Consider the following 18,245-nt stretch of genomic DNA (forward strand, 5'->3'; position numbering starts at 1 on the left):
GGCGTGGTGGTGCACACCTGTAGTCCCTGCTACTCAGGAGGCCGAGATGTGAGATCAACTGAGTCAGGAAGGTCAACGATGCAGTAAGCTGTGATTGTGTCACTGCATTCCAACCCAGGTAACAAAGTGGGACCCTGTCTCAATAAAACCAAAAACAAGAAATATAACATCTTCATGAATCAAAAGACTCAATGTTGTCAAAATATCAACTATCCCCAATTTGATCTATACAGATACTCCTCAACTTACAATGGGTTACAGCCAGATAAACTCACAGTCAAAATGCATTTTTTTTGAGACAGTCTTGCTTTGTCACCCAGGCTGGAGTGCCAGCGGTGTGATCTCGGCTCACTGCAACCTCCGCCTCCTGGGTTCAAGGGATTCTCCTGCCTTAGCCTCCCAAATAGCTGGGATTACAGCCGCATGCCACTGCACCTGGCTAATTTTTGTATTTTCAGTAGAGATGGGGTTTCACCATGTTGGCCAGGCTGGTCTCAAACTCTTGACCTCAAGTGATCTGCTTGCCTCGGCCTCCCAAAGTGCTGGGATAACAGGCCACTGCACCTAGCCCAAAATGTATTTAATACCGTGATAAACCCATCATAAAGTCAAAAAGTCCTAAATCAGGCACGGCCTGTATATTCAATGCAATAACAATAAAAATCCCAGCGGACTCTTTTTGAAGAAATCAAGCTGATTCTAAAATTTATATGGATAGGCCAGGCACAGTGGCTCACACCTGTAATCCCAATACTTTGGGACGCTGAGGAAGGCAGATCACTTGAAGTCAGGAGTTTGAGATCAGCCTGACCAACACAGTGAAACCTTGTCTCCACAAAAATAACAAAAATTAGCCAGGTGTGGTGGCATATGCCTGTAATCCCAGCTACTCAGGAGGCTGGGACAGGGAAGAATTGCTTGAACCCAGGAGATGGCAGTTGTAGTGACCTGAGATGGTGCCACTGTACTCCATCCAACCTGGGTGACGGAGTGAGACTCCATCTCAAAAAAATAAATAAATACAGGAGTTCGAGACCAGCCTGGCCAACATGGTGAAACCCTGTCTCTACTAAAAACACAAAAAATTAGCCGGCTGTGGTGGTGTGCACCTGTAATCCGAGCTACTTGGGAAGCTGAGACAGGAGAATCGCTTGAACCTGGGAGGCAAAGGTTGCAGTGAGCCAAGATCACACCACTGCACTCCAGCCTGGGTGAAAGAGCAAGACTCTGTCTCAAAAATAAATAAATAAGTAAATTAAATAAATAAATAGGCCAGGCGTGGTGGCTCACTCCTGTAATCCCAGCACTTTGGGAGGCCAAGGCGGATGGATCATGAGGTCAGGAGTTCAAGACCAGCCTAGCCAAGATGGTAAAACCCCATATCTCTACTAAAACTACAAAAATTAGCCAGGCGCGGTGGCAGGCGTCTGTAATCCCAGCTAGTTGGGAGGCTGAGGCAGGAGAATGGCTTGAACCTGGGAGGCAGAAGTTGCAGTGAGCCAAGACTGCAACACTGCACTCCAGACAGAGTAAGACTTTGTCTCAAAAAAATAAGCAGGTAAGTAAGTAAATAAATAAATAAATAAAATAAAATTTATATGGATAAACAAAGAACTCAGAACACCCAAAACAATTCTGAAAAAGAAAAAAAGATGGAGGACTCACACTGATTTCAAGAATAACTATAAGATACAATAATCAGGATGTTATACTGGAGAAAGGAGAGACATAGATCAACAAAACAGAAAAGAGATTCTAGAAATACTAATAGAACCACACATATAGTCAGTTGATTTAAGAAAAAATAATTTCACTGAGGTATAATGTACATATCACATAATTCATCCTTTTCAGGTATATGACTCATGGTCAACTGATTTTTGACAAATATACCAAAATAATCCAATGGATAACATAAAGCCTTTTCAACAAATGGTGCTGGAACAACTGGGCATCCATACATTAAAAAATGAACCTTGACCCATACCCTGAGATATATTTAAAAATCAACTTGAAATAGATCATAAACCTAAATATAAAACCTAAAACTATAAACTCCTAGAAGAAAACACAATTGATCCTCCCACCTCAGCCTCCTGAGTAGCTGGGACCACAGGCACACATCACCACGCCCAACTATTCTTCGTATTTTTAGTAGGGACGGGGTTTCATCATGTTTCCCAGTCTGGTCTTGAACTCCTGAGCTCAGGGAATCCGCTCACCTTGGCCTCCCAAAGTGCTAGGAATACAAGTGTGAGCCACAGTACCTGGCCAGTTACAGGTCTTTTAAAATGTGACACATCTATATCATGGACTACTACTCAGCAACAAAAAGGAATAAAATCTAGTTATTTGAAGTGTTTTTAAAAAACGAAGGAATAAACTAATACATGCAACAAGACAGATCTCAAAAGCATATTAAAACATAAATAGGCACATTTTTTCTGTATAGGGCAACATTTGTGCACCATATGGTTTCTTTCACAAGTATTCAACTCTGCCACTGTAATGTGAAAGCAGCCAGACATGTAAACATGAGTGTGGCTGTGCTCCAGTGAAACTATCTATCTATCTATAATCTATCTGATCTAATCTAATTGATAATTTATCTAATCTATCTAATCTATCATCCATCCATCCACTACCTATCTAATCTATCATCTATCTGATCTATCTAATCCATTATGTATCTATCTAATCTATCTACTCTATTATCTATCTATCTATCTATCTATCTATCTATCTATCTATCTATCCGTCCATCCATCCATCCATCCATCCATCCATCCATCCATCCATCCTCACTCTGTCACCCAGGCTGGAGTGCAGTGGCATGATCTTGGCTCACTGCAAACTCCGCCTCCTGGGTTCAAGCAATTCTCAGGTCTCAGCCTCCCAAGTAGCTGGGACTACAGTCGTGCACCACCACACCCAGCTAATTTTTTTGTATTTTTTGAAGAGATGAGGTTTTACCATGTTGGACAGGCTAGTGTCACACTCCTAGCCTCAAGTTATCTGCCCAACTCGGCCTCCCAAAGTGCTGGAATTACAGGCGTGAGCCACTGTGCTCAGTCCCAGTAAAACTTTTAAGTATTCAGCCAGGTACAGCCGCTCAACACTTTGGGAGGCTGATGCAGGAAGATCACCTGAGCTCAGGAATCCGAGACAAGCCTAGGCAACATAGTGAGACCTTGTCTCTACAAAAAATTTTTTAAAAATAGTAGGGCATGATGGTGCATGCCTGTAGTCCCACCTACTCAGTAGGGTGAGGGATGAGGATCACTTGAGCCCAGAGAATTGGGGCTGGAGGCTGCAGTGAGTCACGATCATACCACTGCACTCCAGCTTGGGCAATAGAGCAAGACCCTGTCTCAAAACTAATAATAATAATAATAATAATAAATTATATAAACAATCAGCAGGTCAGGTGCAGAGGCTCATGCTTGTAATCTGTCGCTTGTAATCCTAGCACTTTGGGAGGTCGAGGCGGGAGGATTGCTCGAGCTCAGGAGTTCAAGACCAGCCTGGGCAACATGGCAAAACCCCATCTCAACTAAAAATACAAAAAATTAGCTGGGCATGGTGGCAAATGGCTGTGGTCCTGGCTACTTGGGAGGCTGAGCTGGGAGGATCACCTAAGCCCAGGAGGTCAAGGCTGCAGTGAGCCATAACTGGGCCACTGCACTCCAGTCCAGGAGATAGAGTGAGACCTTGTCTCTAAAACAAAAAAACAGGCAGCAGATTTGAGATGGCCGCACAGGCCACAGTTTGCCAATTCCTGTGCTAAATTAAAGATGCCAGACACAAAAAGTCACACTATAGGATTCTATTTACATGGTAATATGAAAAAGGCAAACATATAGGGGCAGAATCAAATGAATGGTTGCCAGGGCCTGGGATTGAGGAGAGTTGACTACAAAGAGGCACAAGAAAACTTTTTGGAGTGATGGAAATATTCTGTATCTTGATTACAGTGGTGGTGTTGGTTACATGACTATATATGCTATATATATATGTTTGTCAAAATTCATATACAGTATACAAAATTTGTATACTTGTAAGTCTGAAAAGGATGAATTTTACTGTTTATAAATTATGCCTCAATAATCCTGTCTTGAAAGAAAAAAACAAGGCATTTTTTGGTCTCTGATTAAAGAAAAACCAAGAGAAGAAAACATCTTTTAGAAAATTATCAACATTAATTATCGAGAAAATTCAAACACTAGATATTTCGTGACATTAAAAAAAATTGTTTTTTTAGGCTGTAATAATTTTTCTTTTTTAAAGAGTTCTTATCTTTAGAAATACATATTGAAGTTCGAAGGAGAAAATGAGAAGAAAAAAAGGAAACATGTGCCAATGTACTTACAGGTGAAATTATAGTATATCTGAGATCTACTTTAAAATAGTCCAATTAAAAAGGGGACAGAGATGTACTAATCATTATTGAGGCTGGGTAGTAGGTAAATGGGGGTTCATTATATTATTCTTGCTACTTTTGTATATGTTTGAATATTTCTACAACCAAGTTGGAAGGAAAAAAAAGTGTATGAGGAAGAGATGAAAACAACAAAACAGATTATGCAATTAATGTCTACAATGGCCAGGTAGGTGAAATATATAAGCCAGAGCGGTAAGTCTGGGGCCGAAAGCATTAACGTAAAATCTTTGAAAAAAATGTGTGAAGTCCAAACACATGGCCTGGCAACCTCTCTCTTAAGACCACTCTGAAGATACAGACATACACTTGTACACAAGTCTGTCTTTACAAACAATGTATGTACAATGTGAAAGAAGCTAAATGTATAATGAGCTGTATCCTAGAACTTAGAAAGCAATCAGATATATGCTAAATATGGCCAAACACAACAACAACAACACAAATATTATCTGGTTCTTGAATACTAGCATTATAAACAAATCTGCTTCTAATTTCACAATTTGTCTTTAGTTGTTAAGAATCGTACACATGGCTAGGTGTGGTGGCTCACGCCTGTAATCCCAACACTTTGGGAGGCCGAAGCGGGCAGATCACCTGAGGTCAGTAGCTTGAGACCAGCCTAGCCAACATGGTGAAACCCTGTCTCTACTAAAAAAAAAACACAAAAAATTAGCCAGGCGTGGTGGCAGGCACCTGTAAGTCCAGCTACTCAGGAGGCTAAGGCAGGAGAATTGCTTGAACCCCGAGGTGGAGGTTGCAGTGAGCCAAAAGCATGCCATTGCACTCCAGCCTGGGGAACAAGAGCAAGACTTCATCTAAAAAAAAAGAAAAAAAAAAGAATCATACACATGGCCGGGCACAGTGGCTCACGCCGGTAATCTCAACACTTTGGGAGGCCGAGGTGGGCAGATTACCTGAGGTCGGGAGTTCAAAACCAGTCTAACCAAATGGAGAAACCCCATCTCTACTAAAAATACAAAATTAGCCAGGCGTGGTAGCACATGCCTGTAATCCCAGCCACTCGGGAAGCTGAGGCAGGAGAATCGCTTGAACCCAGGAGGCAGAGGTTGCAGTGAGCCAAAATCGTGCCATTGCACTCCAGCCTGGGCAACAAGAACGAAACTCCATCTCAAAAAAAAAAAAAAAAAAAAAAAAAAAAAAAAAAAAAAAATCATACACCCATACACATAATTTAAATGAGAAAAGAATAGCAACAAAGTGATAGATTTTTAGTAATACTAGCAGAAAACATAGCTGACCATGTCAGGGTAATAATCCATTTGAACTAGGCAAACTGCTAAAGAATATAAACCTAAAATTAACTTTGAAAATATTTTAGTAGAAAACTATATGAACTTTCTTAATCTTGAAATAGCTTCAGTAGAGCTATTATTTAAGAATAAAATCAAATTAACTATACCCATGGTTTTCTTCATAATACTGTAGAATACACCACCCTGCTGAAACATGTGAGGAAGTCCCTTTGCATAAGACCATACATCTTCTCCTGTAAGACAAAAACAGATACAGTATTAGCAACAAACAAAAGAGTTCCATCCCGGGCTGCTTTAGTAAAGATTAACCTAGAATAAACATCAAGGCAGAGCTCCTAAATGAGTGAAACAGTCTGATACGCCATAGAGAGATGATACTGAGTGACAGGATTGTGGCATACTAGAAAATGCATGGCCTATCTAACTGTGCCAGTCACTGACAAGGGCTGTCATAGAAGAGTGCATGCCTAGTGTTTCAAGACCATGTGGCTTTTCAAGAGAAGCCCAAAATTCAAGTTTTTAATATGAATTCTACCAATTTTAAAATGTAGGAACTAATTAAAAAGTGTCTTTAAAACCGCATGAGTCAACAAACATGGTGGCTCATGCCTGTAACCCCAGTACTTTGGGGGGCTGTGGATAGCTTGAGTTCGGGAGTTCCAATACCAGCTTTGGCAACGTGACGAAACTCCATCTCTACCAAAATAAACAAATAAATAAATAGCCGGACGTGGTGGCGTGTGCTTGTCATCCCAGCTACTTAGAGGGCTGAAGCGGTGGAGTGGCCAGGGGGAATCCCTTGTGCACAGGAGGTCAAAGCTGCAGGGAGCAGTGTTTGCATCACTGCACTCTACCCTGGGTGACAAAGTGAGACCCTGCTTCAAAAAAAGAAGAAACAAAACCACAAGTCAAGGTAGTCAATATTATGATGAACAAAATAGATCTGAAGACTCAATCCAGCTCAAAGGAAACTAGTCTGTAAACTCTGTACTAGAACAGATAAGATTATTAAAAGATATTTTCGGGCCAGGCACGGTGGCTCACTCACGCCTGTAATCCCTCACTTTGGGAGGCAGAGGCGGGCAGATCACCTGAGGTCTGGAGTTCAAGACCAGCCTGGCCAACATGGTGAAACCCCGTCTTTACTAAAAATACAATAATTAGCTGAACGTGGTGGCGCGCACCTGTAGTTCCAGCTACTTGGGAGGCTGAGGCAGGAAAATAGCTTGAACCCAGGAGGTCAAGGTTGCAGTGAGCTGAGATCATGCCATTGCACTCCAGACTGTGCTATAAGAGCAAAACTCTCTCTCAAAAAAAAAGAGACTTTTTTGAAAGTAAAATACAAAATTGTAAATATAAATTTTATATTTATATTAAAACCAAGAAATAAACAGAAGGGGCTATTTCAATACTTATTTCAGTAAGAAATTTCAAATAAAATGTAAAGAATGATCATCACTGTTGAAGAAATCAATAAAGAATGGCAGGAACATAACAGTTACTATGGCTGTTTCTATTTGTTTCTTTATAGTTTACATTCTAATCTGCTAATGTATATGTACTACTTTTATAATCAGGAAGTTTTTAATTTTAACAAAAAAAGTTAACTTTTGTCTTCCCTACCTGAAGATTATATTGTTGGACCTGAGCTCTGAATAGTTGTGACTGACAGTGCTAATTAATCACTATGTACTTACAACATCTCAGAGTTCTAATCCCGCCTCACATTCATAAACAGGATATGACTTTGTGTGGCAGCTGGCTAAACTTACCTTCAGTACACCAGCTTAAAGTAGGTAAGTTTTAGAAGACTTGACAATTAAAGTTTCAGTTAATCAAAACATTTACTTATAAACACTTACTAATGATGCAGTACTACTAGAATAGCTATATTTAAGGGTGGACACACAGAAGTTTAATAAAGAGTCTACAAATAAAGAAATATTAGTAACCACTGGTGGTGGCTCTGATTGCTGAGCTTACTATTAAACCTCACTTAGATAAATTATTTCTGTGATGATAACCTTTCATTTCGTTATTGTCAATGTTGTCCTAAATGTACTTAATATTTTCTAAAATATTCTAGTATAGCATTTATTTGGAAGTCATATCAAAAAAAATACGGCGGTAATTTTTTTGATAAGAATCCAAACAGGGCTGGTCTGAAGGTAGTGAGTTATCTCAACTAACTGTTCAGTTACAGTTAGAACTGCTTGTTCTACCATTTCCCCCTTCTCACTACCTGCACTTGACTAGTCCAAACAAACAAAACCCACAAGAATCTGAATAGGTGCCAAAATGGTGAACTCCTCAGAACTGACCAACTGATTAATAAGAAAAATCACATCTCTTAGTACTTTACATACCTAGTTATTCATAATTTAAATAGGCAAATCACTTAACTCTACTGCAGTGTTTGTCAACCTTGTTTCCATTATCTCCCCCTAAGGACCCTTTACAGGCATTATTTTTCTAGTCCTCCCCATGTCCTCATGATATCTGAATTACACATATATACTTTATATCTGCTTATGTACTGTATATATATCTTAGTTTTATACATTAATGATAAGATTTTTTCACCCTTTCTCCAAGAACAAATTTTCACCCCCTTCAAAGCAATATGGACCCACTGTTCTATTACTTTAAGAGAAATACCACGTAAGCCTCTATTATCTACCAAGCTTTGAGCAGGCTCTTCACATAGTTTCATTAACTCATCACAACTAAGCTCTACGGAAAAGGAAACAAGCTCAGAGAGCTTAAATAACTCTTCCAAGATCACACAGCTAGTAAGTGCTAGAGCCAGGATTTGAATCTTGTATATCAGTCTAAAGTGTATACCCTCCTTTCCATTGACATTAAACCTCTACTGAAGGTCAAATTGGCCAGGCTCACACCTGTAATCCCCGCACTTTAGGAAGCCGAGGCAGGCGGATTACCTGAGGTCAGGAGTTTGAGACCAGCCTGGCCAACACGGTGAAACTCCTTCTCTACTAAAAATACAAAAATTAGCCAGGCATGGTGGCACATGCCTGCTATCCTAGCTACTCTGGAGGCTAAGGCAGGAGAATTGCTTGAGCCCAGGAAACGGAGGTTGCAGTGAGCTGAGGTCGTGCCACAGCACTCCAGCCTGGCTGACAGAGTGAGACACTGTCTCACACACACAGAAAAAAAGGTCAAGTTGTTTTGGTAAATTTGAAAGAACTATTCAGTCTTTTCTTAATAGAAATTCACGGCATCAACAACTAACTGGTTGGAGAAAAAAATAGGTAATTTCTTTTGGTAAACAAATATCTCCACTGAAAGTCATGTTTGTTGGTAACAAAAATGAGGAAAGGAATTAGAGATCAGGAAGCAGGGGTTTTGACACTTTGCACAAGTCCTGCACCACTCTCATATGGCTCTCCACTGCATTTCTCTCCATCCCTCCTAATGCCCAGGTTCAATGCCTGGATTACTGCCACTTCCTCACAGCTGGTTTCCCTTGAGTCTTATCCCCCATAAATCCCTCCACTATACAGTCTTCAGAGTTAAACCTATAATGGTTCCCCAATGCCATATGGCAAAGTCCAAGTTCCTTTTCCATGGCATACAAGGCACTCTAAGAGTTGACCCTTGCCTTTCCCATCTGACATCATACCATACCTTTATTTTTACAATGTTATACCACCAAACAACTGTTCCTATTCCCTAAAGGCCAATAATTGTTACATATTATTTAAAACTTAATCTAGGTATCACTTCCTTTAGGATTCTTTGGAGTGTTGATTAGGTAGGTACCCTTATTTGATGCTCCTACGTATATGAATACCATAGCCCTTATCACACTTTAGGTTAACTAACTTTCCTGTTTTACCTTCTAGACTAGGTTTCCCTTTTATACTTTTCAGATTCAGGGAAAGGTCAGTGGCCTGACTTTTTACCCCCAGGGCCTGGCACAGTGCTGAACTGACGGCAGCACTCTTAGTATTGGTTGAATGAATGTATAGATGCAAGCTTATCCAATCAGCCTTATTTTGTTGTTGTCCTGTTTTGTTTTGTTTTGTTTTGTTTTAGGCTTTTAGCAGCCTGAAGCTATGGTTTTAGTTTCTGTCTCTAGTGATAAGCAGAAAAGAGTGATGAGGAAGGGGCTCTAATGGTCCATCCCAAAACAAAAGCTAAGAACCCATAACTGTATTCTCTCCCTTAGACACCCTTGACGGAGTGAATATTATAAATGAGGTTTTTCCTTTTAAACAGTGCCTGAAAGCAATCCAGAATAAACTTAATTGAAGCATCATGATGATAACCATTCTTCAATGTTACACATATAAAACACAACTAATGATTATATGCCACTGACTTTTCCCTGAATCTTGTTTTCTCTTCAAGAATCTAATAAAACAAAATAATAGCAAAAACAAAGGGAAACAGTTTTTCTAACATTTTATTCGAAAGCAAACTTTTAGAGAATAGGAACAGTTTGGAAAAGCTTCTAACAAATATGTTAATTTATATTTTTGTTAGTCTCCAATTATTTTTACTTTATAATCCAACTGTTTCTTCATACTACAAAAGTAAAAATACTTCTATCCAATGTACTGTGTATATATAAATATAGAAAAAAACTATACTGACTGCGAGCACCATAGATAACCACTGTTAATTACCTTGCTTCCACAAATCCTTCCTCCTCATAACCTTCCACCTTCTACCTGACACAGTAGCTATATATGGCAGTGGTATTATGAACGTTTTTTCTTTTGGTTTATCCAATTTTTTTCCTATTTGATATGAAGTAACTTTTGTTTAAAAATATGTTAAAATACATTTTTTAAAATGTATTTTTCTAATTTTTTCTAATAAAATTATAGAGTTAAAAGTTTAAAGTCATCATCAAAAAAAGATTATTACCATTCTAATTTTTAAATTTTAGGTGTTTATTTATTTTTTGAAATAGGGTCTCGCTCTGTCACCTAGGCTGGAAAGTATTGGCTCAATCACGGTTCACTGCATGATCTCCTGAGCTCAAGCAATCCCCTCACCTCAGCTTCCTGAGTAGCTAGGACTACAGGCGTGTGCCACCACAGCTTGTAGAGATAGGGTCTCCCTGTGTTGCCGAACTAGTCTTGAATGCCTGGTCTCAGGCCATCCTCCTGCCTTGGCCTCCCAAAGTGCTAGGATTATAGGCATGAGCTACTGTGCCTAGCCTTCTAACTTTAAATATTTTAAAAGGCAATTTGAATTTTTTACTTTGCAATTTACGGGACAAAGCAGTAAATTTAAAAATCTAACACCTAAATGAAATACATTTTTGTTTTATTTATTTATTTATTTATTTATTTTTGAGACAGAGTCTCGCTCTGTCGCCCAGGCTGGAGTGCAGTGACCGGATCTCAGCTCACTGCAAGCTCCGCCTCCCGGGTTTACGCCATTCTCCTGCCTCAGCCTCCCGAGTAGCTGGGATTACAGGCGCCCGCCACCTCACCCGGCTAGTTTTTTGTATTTTTTTAGTAGAGACGGGGTTTCACCGTGTTAGCCAGGATGGTCTCGATCTCCTGACCTCGTGATCCGCCCGTCTCGGCCTCCCAAAGTGCTGGGATTACAGGCTTGAGCCACCGCGCCCGGCCCTTATTTATTTATTTTTAAGACGGAGTCTTGCTCTGTTGCCTAGGCTGGAGTGCAGTGGCATGATCTTGGATCACTGCAGTCTCTATCTCCCACGTTCCAGCAGTTCTCCTGCCTGAGCCACCTGGGTAGCTGGGACTACAGGCACAAACAACCACATCCAGCTATTTTTTGTGTTTTTAGTAGATACCGGATTTTACCACGTGGGCCAGGCTGGTCTCAAACTCCTGACCTCAGGCGATCCGCCCACCTCGGCCTCACAAAGTGCTGGGATTACAGGCGTGAGCCACCGCACCCAGCCTATTTCATTTTTGAGACAGAATCTTGCTCTGTCCCCCAGGCTGAAGTGCAGTGGAGCAATCTCTGTTCACTGAAACCTCCGCCTCCTGGGTTCAAGCAATTGTCATGCCTCAGCCTCCAAAGTAGCTGGGATTACAGGCATGTGCCACTACTCTCGGCTAATTTTGTATTTTTAGTAGAAATGGGGTTTCCCCATGTTGGCCAGGCTAGTCTCAAACTCCTGATTTCAGACAATCTGTCCACCTCGGCCTCCCAAATTGCTGGGATTACAAGTGTGAGCCACCATGCCCAGCCAAAATGTATTTTTAAACCCCAAAAGAAATACCCAAAATGAACTCTGAAGTATTTACGACCATAAAGTACTTAACTTTATTTAAATTTAAAATTTAAAGAAACAATTCAAAATTGTTTAATAATTTGAATAAATGGTTCCAAATATAAAGTAGGAACACAGGACTGTTTCAACTAGACAGAATTCCAAAGGTATTTATTTGCTGAAAGAATTGTTGGCATCTCTCTACCCTTCCTGACGTAATCCTCGCATTTAAAAGTTTATCTACCCTACTGATAATCAAGATGGTTTATAAAAAAGGCATATCTGTTTCTTGCCTGAAATTCAGTCCCCTTAAGGGTATAGAGTCACACAACTTTAGTGTCACCAGCGGCATTAATGAATATTTTTATTATACACAGACATGCACACAAACTCAATAGTGTTTAAATGAGTACAGAGTCTGAAAGGACACATCCCAATTTATTAATAATGATTTTATCTGGGGAGTACAAATGTTAAGAACTACCATATTTTATATGTACTTGAATTATTTGAATTTTAAAAATTATATTGTAATTGAAAAGATATTAAAAATAAAAGTGATCAAAGTAGTTGGAACAGAATCTATTACTACCTAGATTTCCTTTTCTATCTAGAAAGGAATAGCATCAATATTTGACTTAATCTTCAATTATAATTATATAAAATCACCATTTACAATATATACATTTATCTTAAGATACATCTATGCATTATTTTTTATTCAACTTTATAACTGCTCTCCTATTACAAATATGCTACATATAAATCAACAGAAGGGCTACCAGAAGGCATAGAAAGAATGATATGCGGCCAGGTACAGTGGCTCATGCCTGTAATCCCAGCACTTTGGGAGGCTCAGGTGGGCAGATCACGATGTCAGGAGTTCGAGACCAGCCTGGCCAACACAGCGAAACCTTGTCTCTACTAAAAATACAAAAATTAGCCAGGCGTGGTGGCAGGCCCTGTAATCCCAGCTACTCGGGAGGCTGAGGCAGGAGAATTGCTTGAACCTGGGAGGCAGAGTTGCAGTGAGCCAAGATTGCGCCACTGCACTCCAGCCTGAGCGACAGAGCAAGGCTCTGTCTCGGATAAAAAAACAAAAAAAAAAGAAGAAGAATACGCATAAGCACTATCTAGATTTCAAGCTGCCCCTTTACCCAACATTTGAAAAAAAAAAAAAAAATCAAGGTGCAATAATAATACTCAGTTGTTGCCTAAAAAATAAGTGTCTCAGTCCCATGCGTGATTCTGGAAAATTCTTGCTTTTTTTTTTTTTTTTGAGACAGAGTCTCACTCTGTCGCCAGGCTGGAGTGCAGTGGCCCGATCTTGGCTCACTGATACCTCTACCTCCCGGGTTCAAGCAATTCTCCTGCCTCAACCTCCCGAGTAGCTGGGATTACAGGTGAGCGCCACAATGCCCGGCTAATTTTTGTATTTTTAGTAGAGACAAGGTTTCACCATCTTGGCTGGCCTGGTCTCAAACTCCTGACCTCATGATCCACCCGCCTCAGCCTCCCAAAGTGCCAGGATTACAGGCGTGAGCCACTGCGCCTGGGTGATTCTGGAAAATTCTAAGGCATTTACAACATCAAGAGGTATTATGAAATTACAAAACACTGTGTATTTTAAATATATATATTAAAAAGTCACACAGTTCTTTCAGGAACAGAGAAAGTATATCAAAATGAAACAAGTTTCTCAACTCCTGAAAGGTTGGTACACTTTTTAGTAAAGCAAGGAAGTGTCACGTAGCCTAATTTCATTTAAGTAACTCCAAAATGACAAATTCTATTCTTCACGTAAATCTGTTCTTACCTCTAGGAAAACAAAAACACAAAACTAGAAACTTAATGAAATATAACACTAAGAAAAAATAAATTGGCCTAGATATTTATGGTGGATAATGTACCACCTATCCTATCTACCATGAAAGAAAACCCACAAATAACTGATCTACAAGAAATTTTTTTTTTTTTTGAAAAGTGTTGCTCTGTTGCCCAGAATGGAGTGCAGTGGCACAATCTCGGCTCACTGCAACCGCACCAGGTCTACAAGAAATTTGAACGACATATTTTGCAAAGCCAGAGTTAGTCTTTTAAGTACTATGTAAATAATGAAGATGACTGTCTGCAAAAAGTTAAGTTCAATTACCTCGTGGTCTGGATAAAAGAGATTAAAATGTGAACTATTATGGGTAGAATATTGTTATTCCAGTTTATACTTCCTAAGATTCAAAGTTACTAGGTTCCAGGAATGACTTGTACTAAGCCAAAGACAAATACACATACTTATTGTTTTATTAACATAAGTAACAGACAATCTGGTCAATGAATATTCTACTTAAAAATGAAAGAAAAAGCTCATGTCCCTGGCTATCATGCAGTCAGCCTATTTAGTGAAAACATACAGGCCGGGCGCAGTGGCTCACACCTGTAATCCTAGCACTTTGGGAAGCCGAGGCAGTGGATTGTCTGAGCTCAGGAGTTTGAGACCAGCATGGGCAACATGGCGAAACCCCATCTCTACTAAAAATACAAAAATTAGCTAGGTGTGATGGTGTGCACCTGTAGTCCCAGTTACTTGAGAGGCTGAGAATCACTTGGACCCAGGAGACAGAGGTTGCAGTGAGCTGGGATCATGCCACTGCACTCCAGGCTGGGCGACAATCTGTCTCCAGAAAAAAAAAAAAAATTATACAATCCCCATGTATATATTTGATTCTTAATCAAATGAGAAGTTCTAAAATGCTGTGTTGGTCCTATTTGGGGATTTTATAATTTTTATGTATTTAGAAAATAAAGCTGGAGATCTGCTGATGAAAGCTAAAAAGTATGGAACTCCCTCAGCTGAAGGCCTGTAGGTAAGTTAATGGAGGGCAAGGACTGACTCTCTTTTATCTTCATACACTCAACATACATACAAGTTCACAGAATACACTGATTTTGCTGAAATATTGCATTCATTAATTCAACAAGCATTTACTTGGCATCTACTATGTGCCAGGCCCTGAACTAGGAAATAAGGTATTCATTAGTGAAGCAAATAGAGTACAGTCTCTGTCTTGATAGACTTTATAATATAGTGGGGGAGGCAAACAAATAATTACACCAACCAATAAGATTATTAAAAATTGTGATAGATGCTGTGAGGGACATCAACAGGGTACACTGATAGAGGGAACCTACTTAGAATGGTCAGCAAAGGTTTCTCAAACCCTTACAAGGTGGTGGTATTTAAGCCTAAACTTAAACGAGAACGAGCCAGCTATCTGAACAGCATAAAGTCTGATGAGCTATATTCTAAACTAACATAACACAGCTTAGCTCACATTTGGTAATTCACAAAGTAATTTCTGCACTTTGAAATCTGCAATCTTCTAAACAAGGTCTGTCATTTCTAGCCCTCTCCAATCTAAACATCAACAATTACCCAGCACTCTTTACATATGGTTAGCATTTATCCCCAAATTGACTTTTGTAGAAACATCTTTTTTTTAAATTAAGAATATCTTCGGCCAGGCACAGTGGCTCATGCCTGTAATCCCAGCACTTTGGGAGGCCGAGGCGGGTAGATCATGAGGTCAGGAGATTGAGACCATTCTGGCCAACATGGTGAAACCCCATCTCTAGCAAAAATACAAAATTTAGCTGGGTGTGGTGGCGCATGCCTGTAATCCCAGTTATTCAGGAGGCTGAGGCATGAGAATTGCTTGAACCCAGGAGGCTGAGGTTGCAGTGAGCCAAGATCACACCACTGCACTCCAGCCTGGTGACACCGCGAGACTCCGTTTCAAAAAAATATACCTATCTTCTACATAATTCAAATACAGTTACAAGAGAACCAGAGGGAGAAAACTAATATTTATAAGGGACTAATATAGGCTATGCACTTAATACTTCAATTTAAAGCAGAAAGTATCTCAAGTGATACCATTACAAAATTAACAAAATGCTCTCTTTTACACCCAAATTTTGTGTTGGTAGTGGAAGCAGTTTTAAAGAAATGTATGGGTTTATACAGGCATAAATGTTGGATGTGAGGAGGGAAGAGATCAGAACAGAAAGACATTATCTTGGTAAACTCACTGCAGTCCATAATGTAGTTCTCTCAGATATTCAGGTCCAAGAACTTCCACCCAAACTCAAAAAGTATTTATATACCAGAATTATATTTTATTAATTTTCATTATGAAATATATTATCAACCAGGCACAGTGACTCACGCCTGTAACCCCAGCACTTTGGGAGGCTGAGGTGGGTGGTTCACGAGGTCAGGAGATCGAGACCATCCTGGCTAACACGGTGAAACTCCGTCTCTACTAAAAATACAAAAAAATTAGCCGGCCATGGTGGTATGTGCCTGTAATCCCAGCTACTTGGGAGGCTGAGGCAGGAGAATCGTTTGAACCCAGGTGGCAGAGGTTGCAATGAGCCGAGATCATGCCACTGTACCCCAACCTGGGCGACAAGAGTGAGACTCTGTCTCAAAAATCTATATATAATCATATTGATCAAACCTTTTTTTTTTTTTTTTTTTGAGATACAGTCTTGCTCTGTCGCCCAGGCTGGAGCGCAGTGGTGCAATCTTGGCTCACTGCAACCTCTGCCTCCCGGGTTCAAGAGATTCTCCTGCCTCAGCCTCCCGAGGAGCTGGGACTATAGGCGCCTACCACCATGACCGGCTACTTTTTTTTTTTGTATTTTTAGTAGAGACAGGGTTTCACCATCTTAGCCAGGATGATCTCGAACTCCTGACCTCGTGATCTGCCTGCCTCGGCCTCCCAAAGTGCTGGGATTACAGGCGTGAGCCACCGTGCCCAGCTCTGATCATATTTTTAAGGCTACTGCTCATAATCCTGCCCATGTCAATTTATTAGTCTACAATGGAGATTACAGCTTTCAAAGTGAACATGTCCTTATCTGCACTGTCACCTGTACATCAAAACTTGTTATCAGGAAGCTAAAAGTGTTAAGAATACATGCCTGATGAACATGGAAATCAGGCAAAGGGATAGAGATGTTTCAGTCAGGCCATAGTCAGGATTGATCAAATATTCCTACCCCTCGACAGAGATTACCTTTCTAGTTACCAGAATTTTCATGAACTCCAGATGATGTATCTTTTTCCTTTGTACAGCAGTATATAAACATTGCCGAATTTTGCTTTTCACTTTTTTCAATGTTCAGTGCTGACTGACCATCCATTCCATTTCTGCAGATACAGCCTTTCTTTAGCTGTGTTAATGTCATCTATTTAATTCAATTAAAAAACATTTCAGAGTGCATACTACCTGCTGAGCACTATATCAGGTTCTGTGCATACAAGGATAAAGATAAGAGCCACATTCTCAAGACTCCATCTTCTATTAAGGAAGACCTTCTCTTTCCTGTTTTTGACCTGGGAGATTGCAGGTCTTTTACTTTATTTATCTATTTATTGAGACGGAGTCTTGCTCTGTTGCCAGGCTGGAATGCAGTCGTGCAATCTAGGCTCACCACAACCTCCAACTCCCGGGTTCAAGCAATTCTCCTTCCTCAGCCTCCAGAGTAACTGGGATTACAGGCACGGGCCACCTAAGATTTGTATTTAAGTACACTAGCATTTGTATTTAAGTGACCTTGATCACAAGGTCAGGAGATCAAGACCATCCTGGCCAACAAGTTGAAACTCCATCTCTACTAAAAATACAAAAATTAGCTGGGCATGGAGGCGTGGGCCTGTAGTCTCAACTACTTGGGAGCCTGAGGCAGGAGAATTGCTTGAAGCCGGGAGGCGGAGTTTGCAGTGAGCCGAGATCGGGCCACTGTGCTCCAGCCTGGAGACAGAGCAAGACCATCTCAAAAATAAAGGAAAAAAATGAAATATATAAAGTGCGTAGGACAGTTCCTGACATATCCCCCAATTCACTTACTATATCTGGCAAACTAAAATCAACAATTCCAGGTTCTAAATTTGTGCAGGGTTTTTAGATCCCCTATTTACTACTCCCCCAGATAAACCAGGAGTAGTATTCATTTTGGTAGATTAAGGCCCAATTCACTGCCATATAGTACTATCAGAAAACAGAATCAAAACCCAGATCACTTTTCTAGCTGAAAGCTTTAATCTCAGCAAAAAGAAAACCCTTCCAGTAACTAACAAATTTAAATTTTACTTCATACTTTAAGACTTAATAAAGCATATTAACAGTTATTTCAAAACAAAGACTAAGCAAACACAGACACTGTAAAAAGTATACCATTGAACAGTATCTGAAATCATCTAAAGCTTTAAATTACACATTTGGTTGATAATATATTTTTC

At 40.0% G+C, this 18,245-nt stretch overlaps 1 protein-coding gene across 1 annotated transcript in view; it reads right to left on the reverse strand.

Moving 5' to 3' along the window:
- The window catches only part of VCPIP1 (valosin containing protein interacting protein 1), a 41,458-nt gene that overhangs the window by 19,569 nt on the left and 3,644 nt on the right, over positions 1 to 18,245 (reverse strand). Inside the window, exon 2 of the mRNA XM_008000780.3 lies at positions 5,862 to 5,948. Coding sequence (XP_007998971.1) covers positions 5,862 to 5,948 — 87 coding nt within the window. The remainder of the gene's footprint in view (positions 1 to 5,861; positions 5,949 to 18,245) is intronic.

This window comes from Chlorocebus sabaeus, chromosome 8 (assembly GCF_047675955.1).
Source record: "Chlorocebus sabaeus isolate Y175 chromosome 8, mChlSab1.0.hap1, whole genome shotgun sequence".
NCBI lineage: Eukaryota > Metazoa > Chordata > Mammalia > Primates > Cercopithecidae > Chlorocebus > Chlorocebus sabaeus.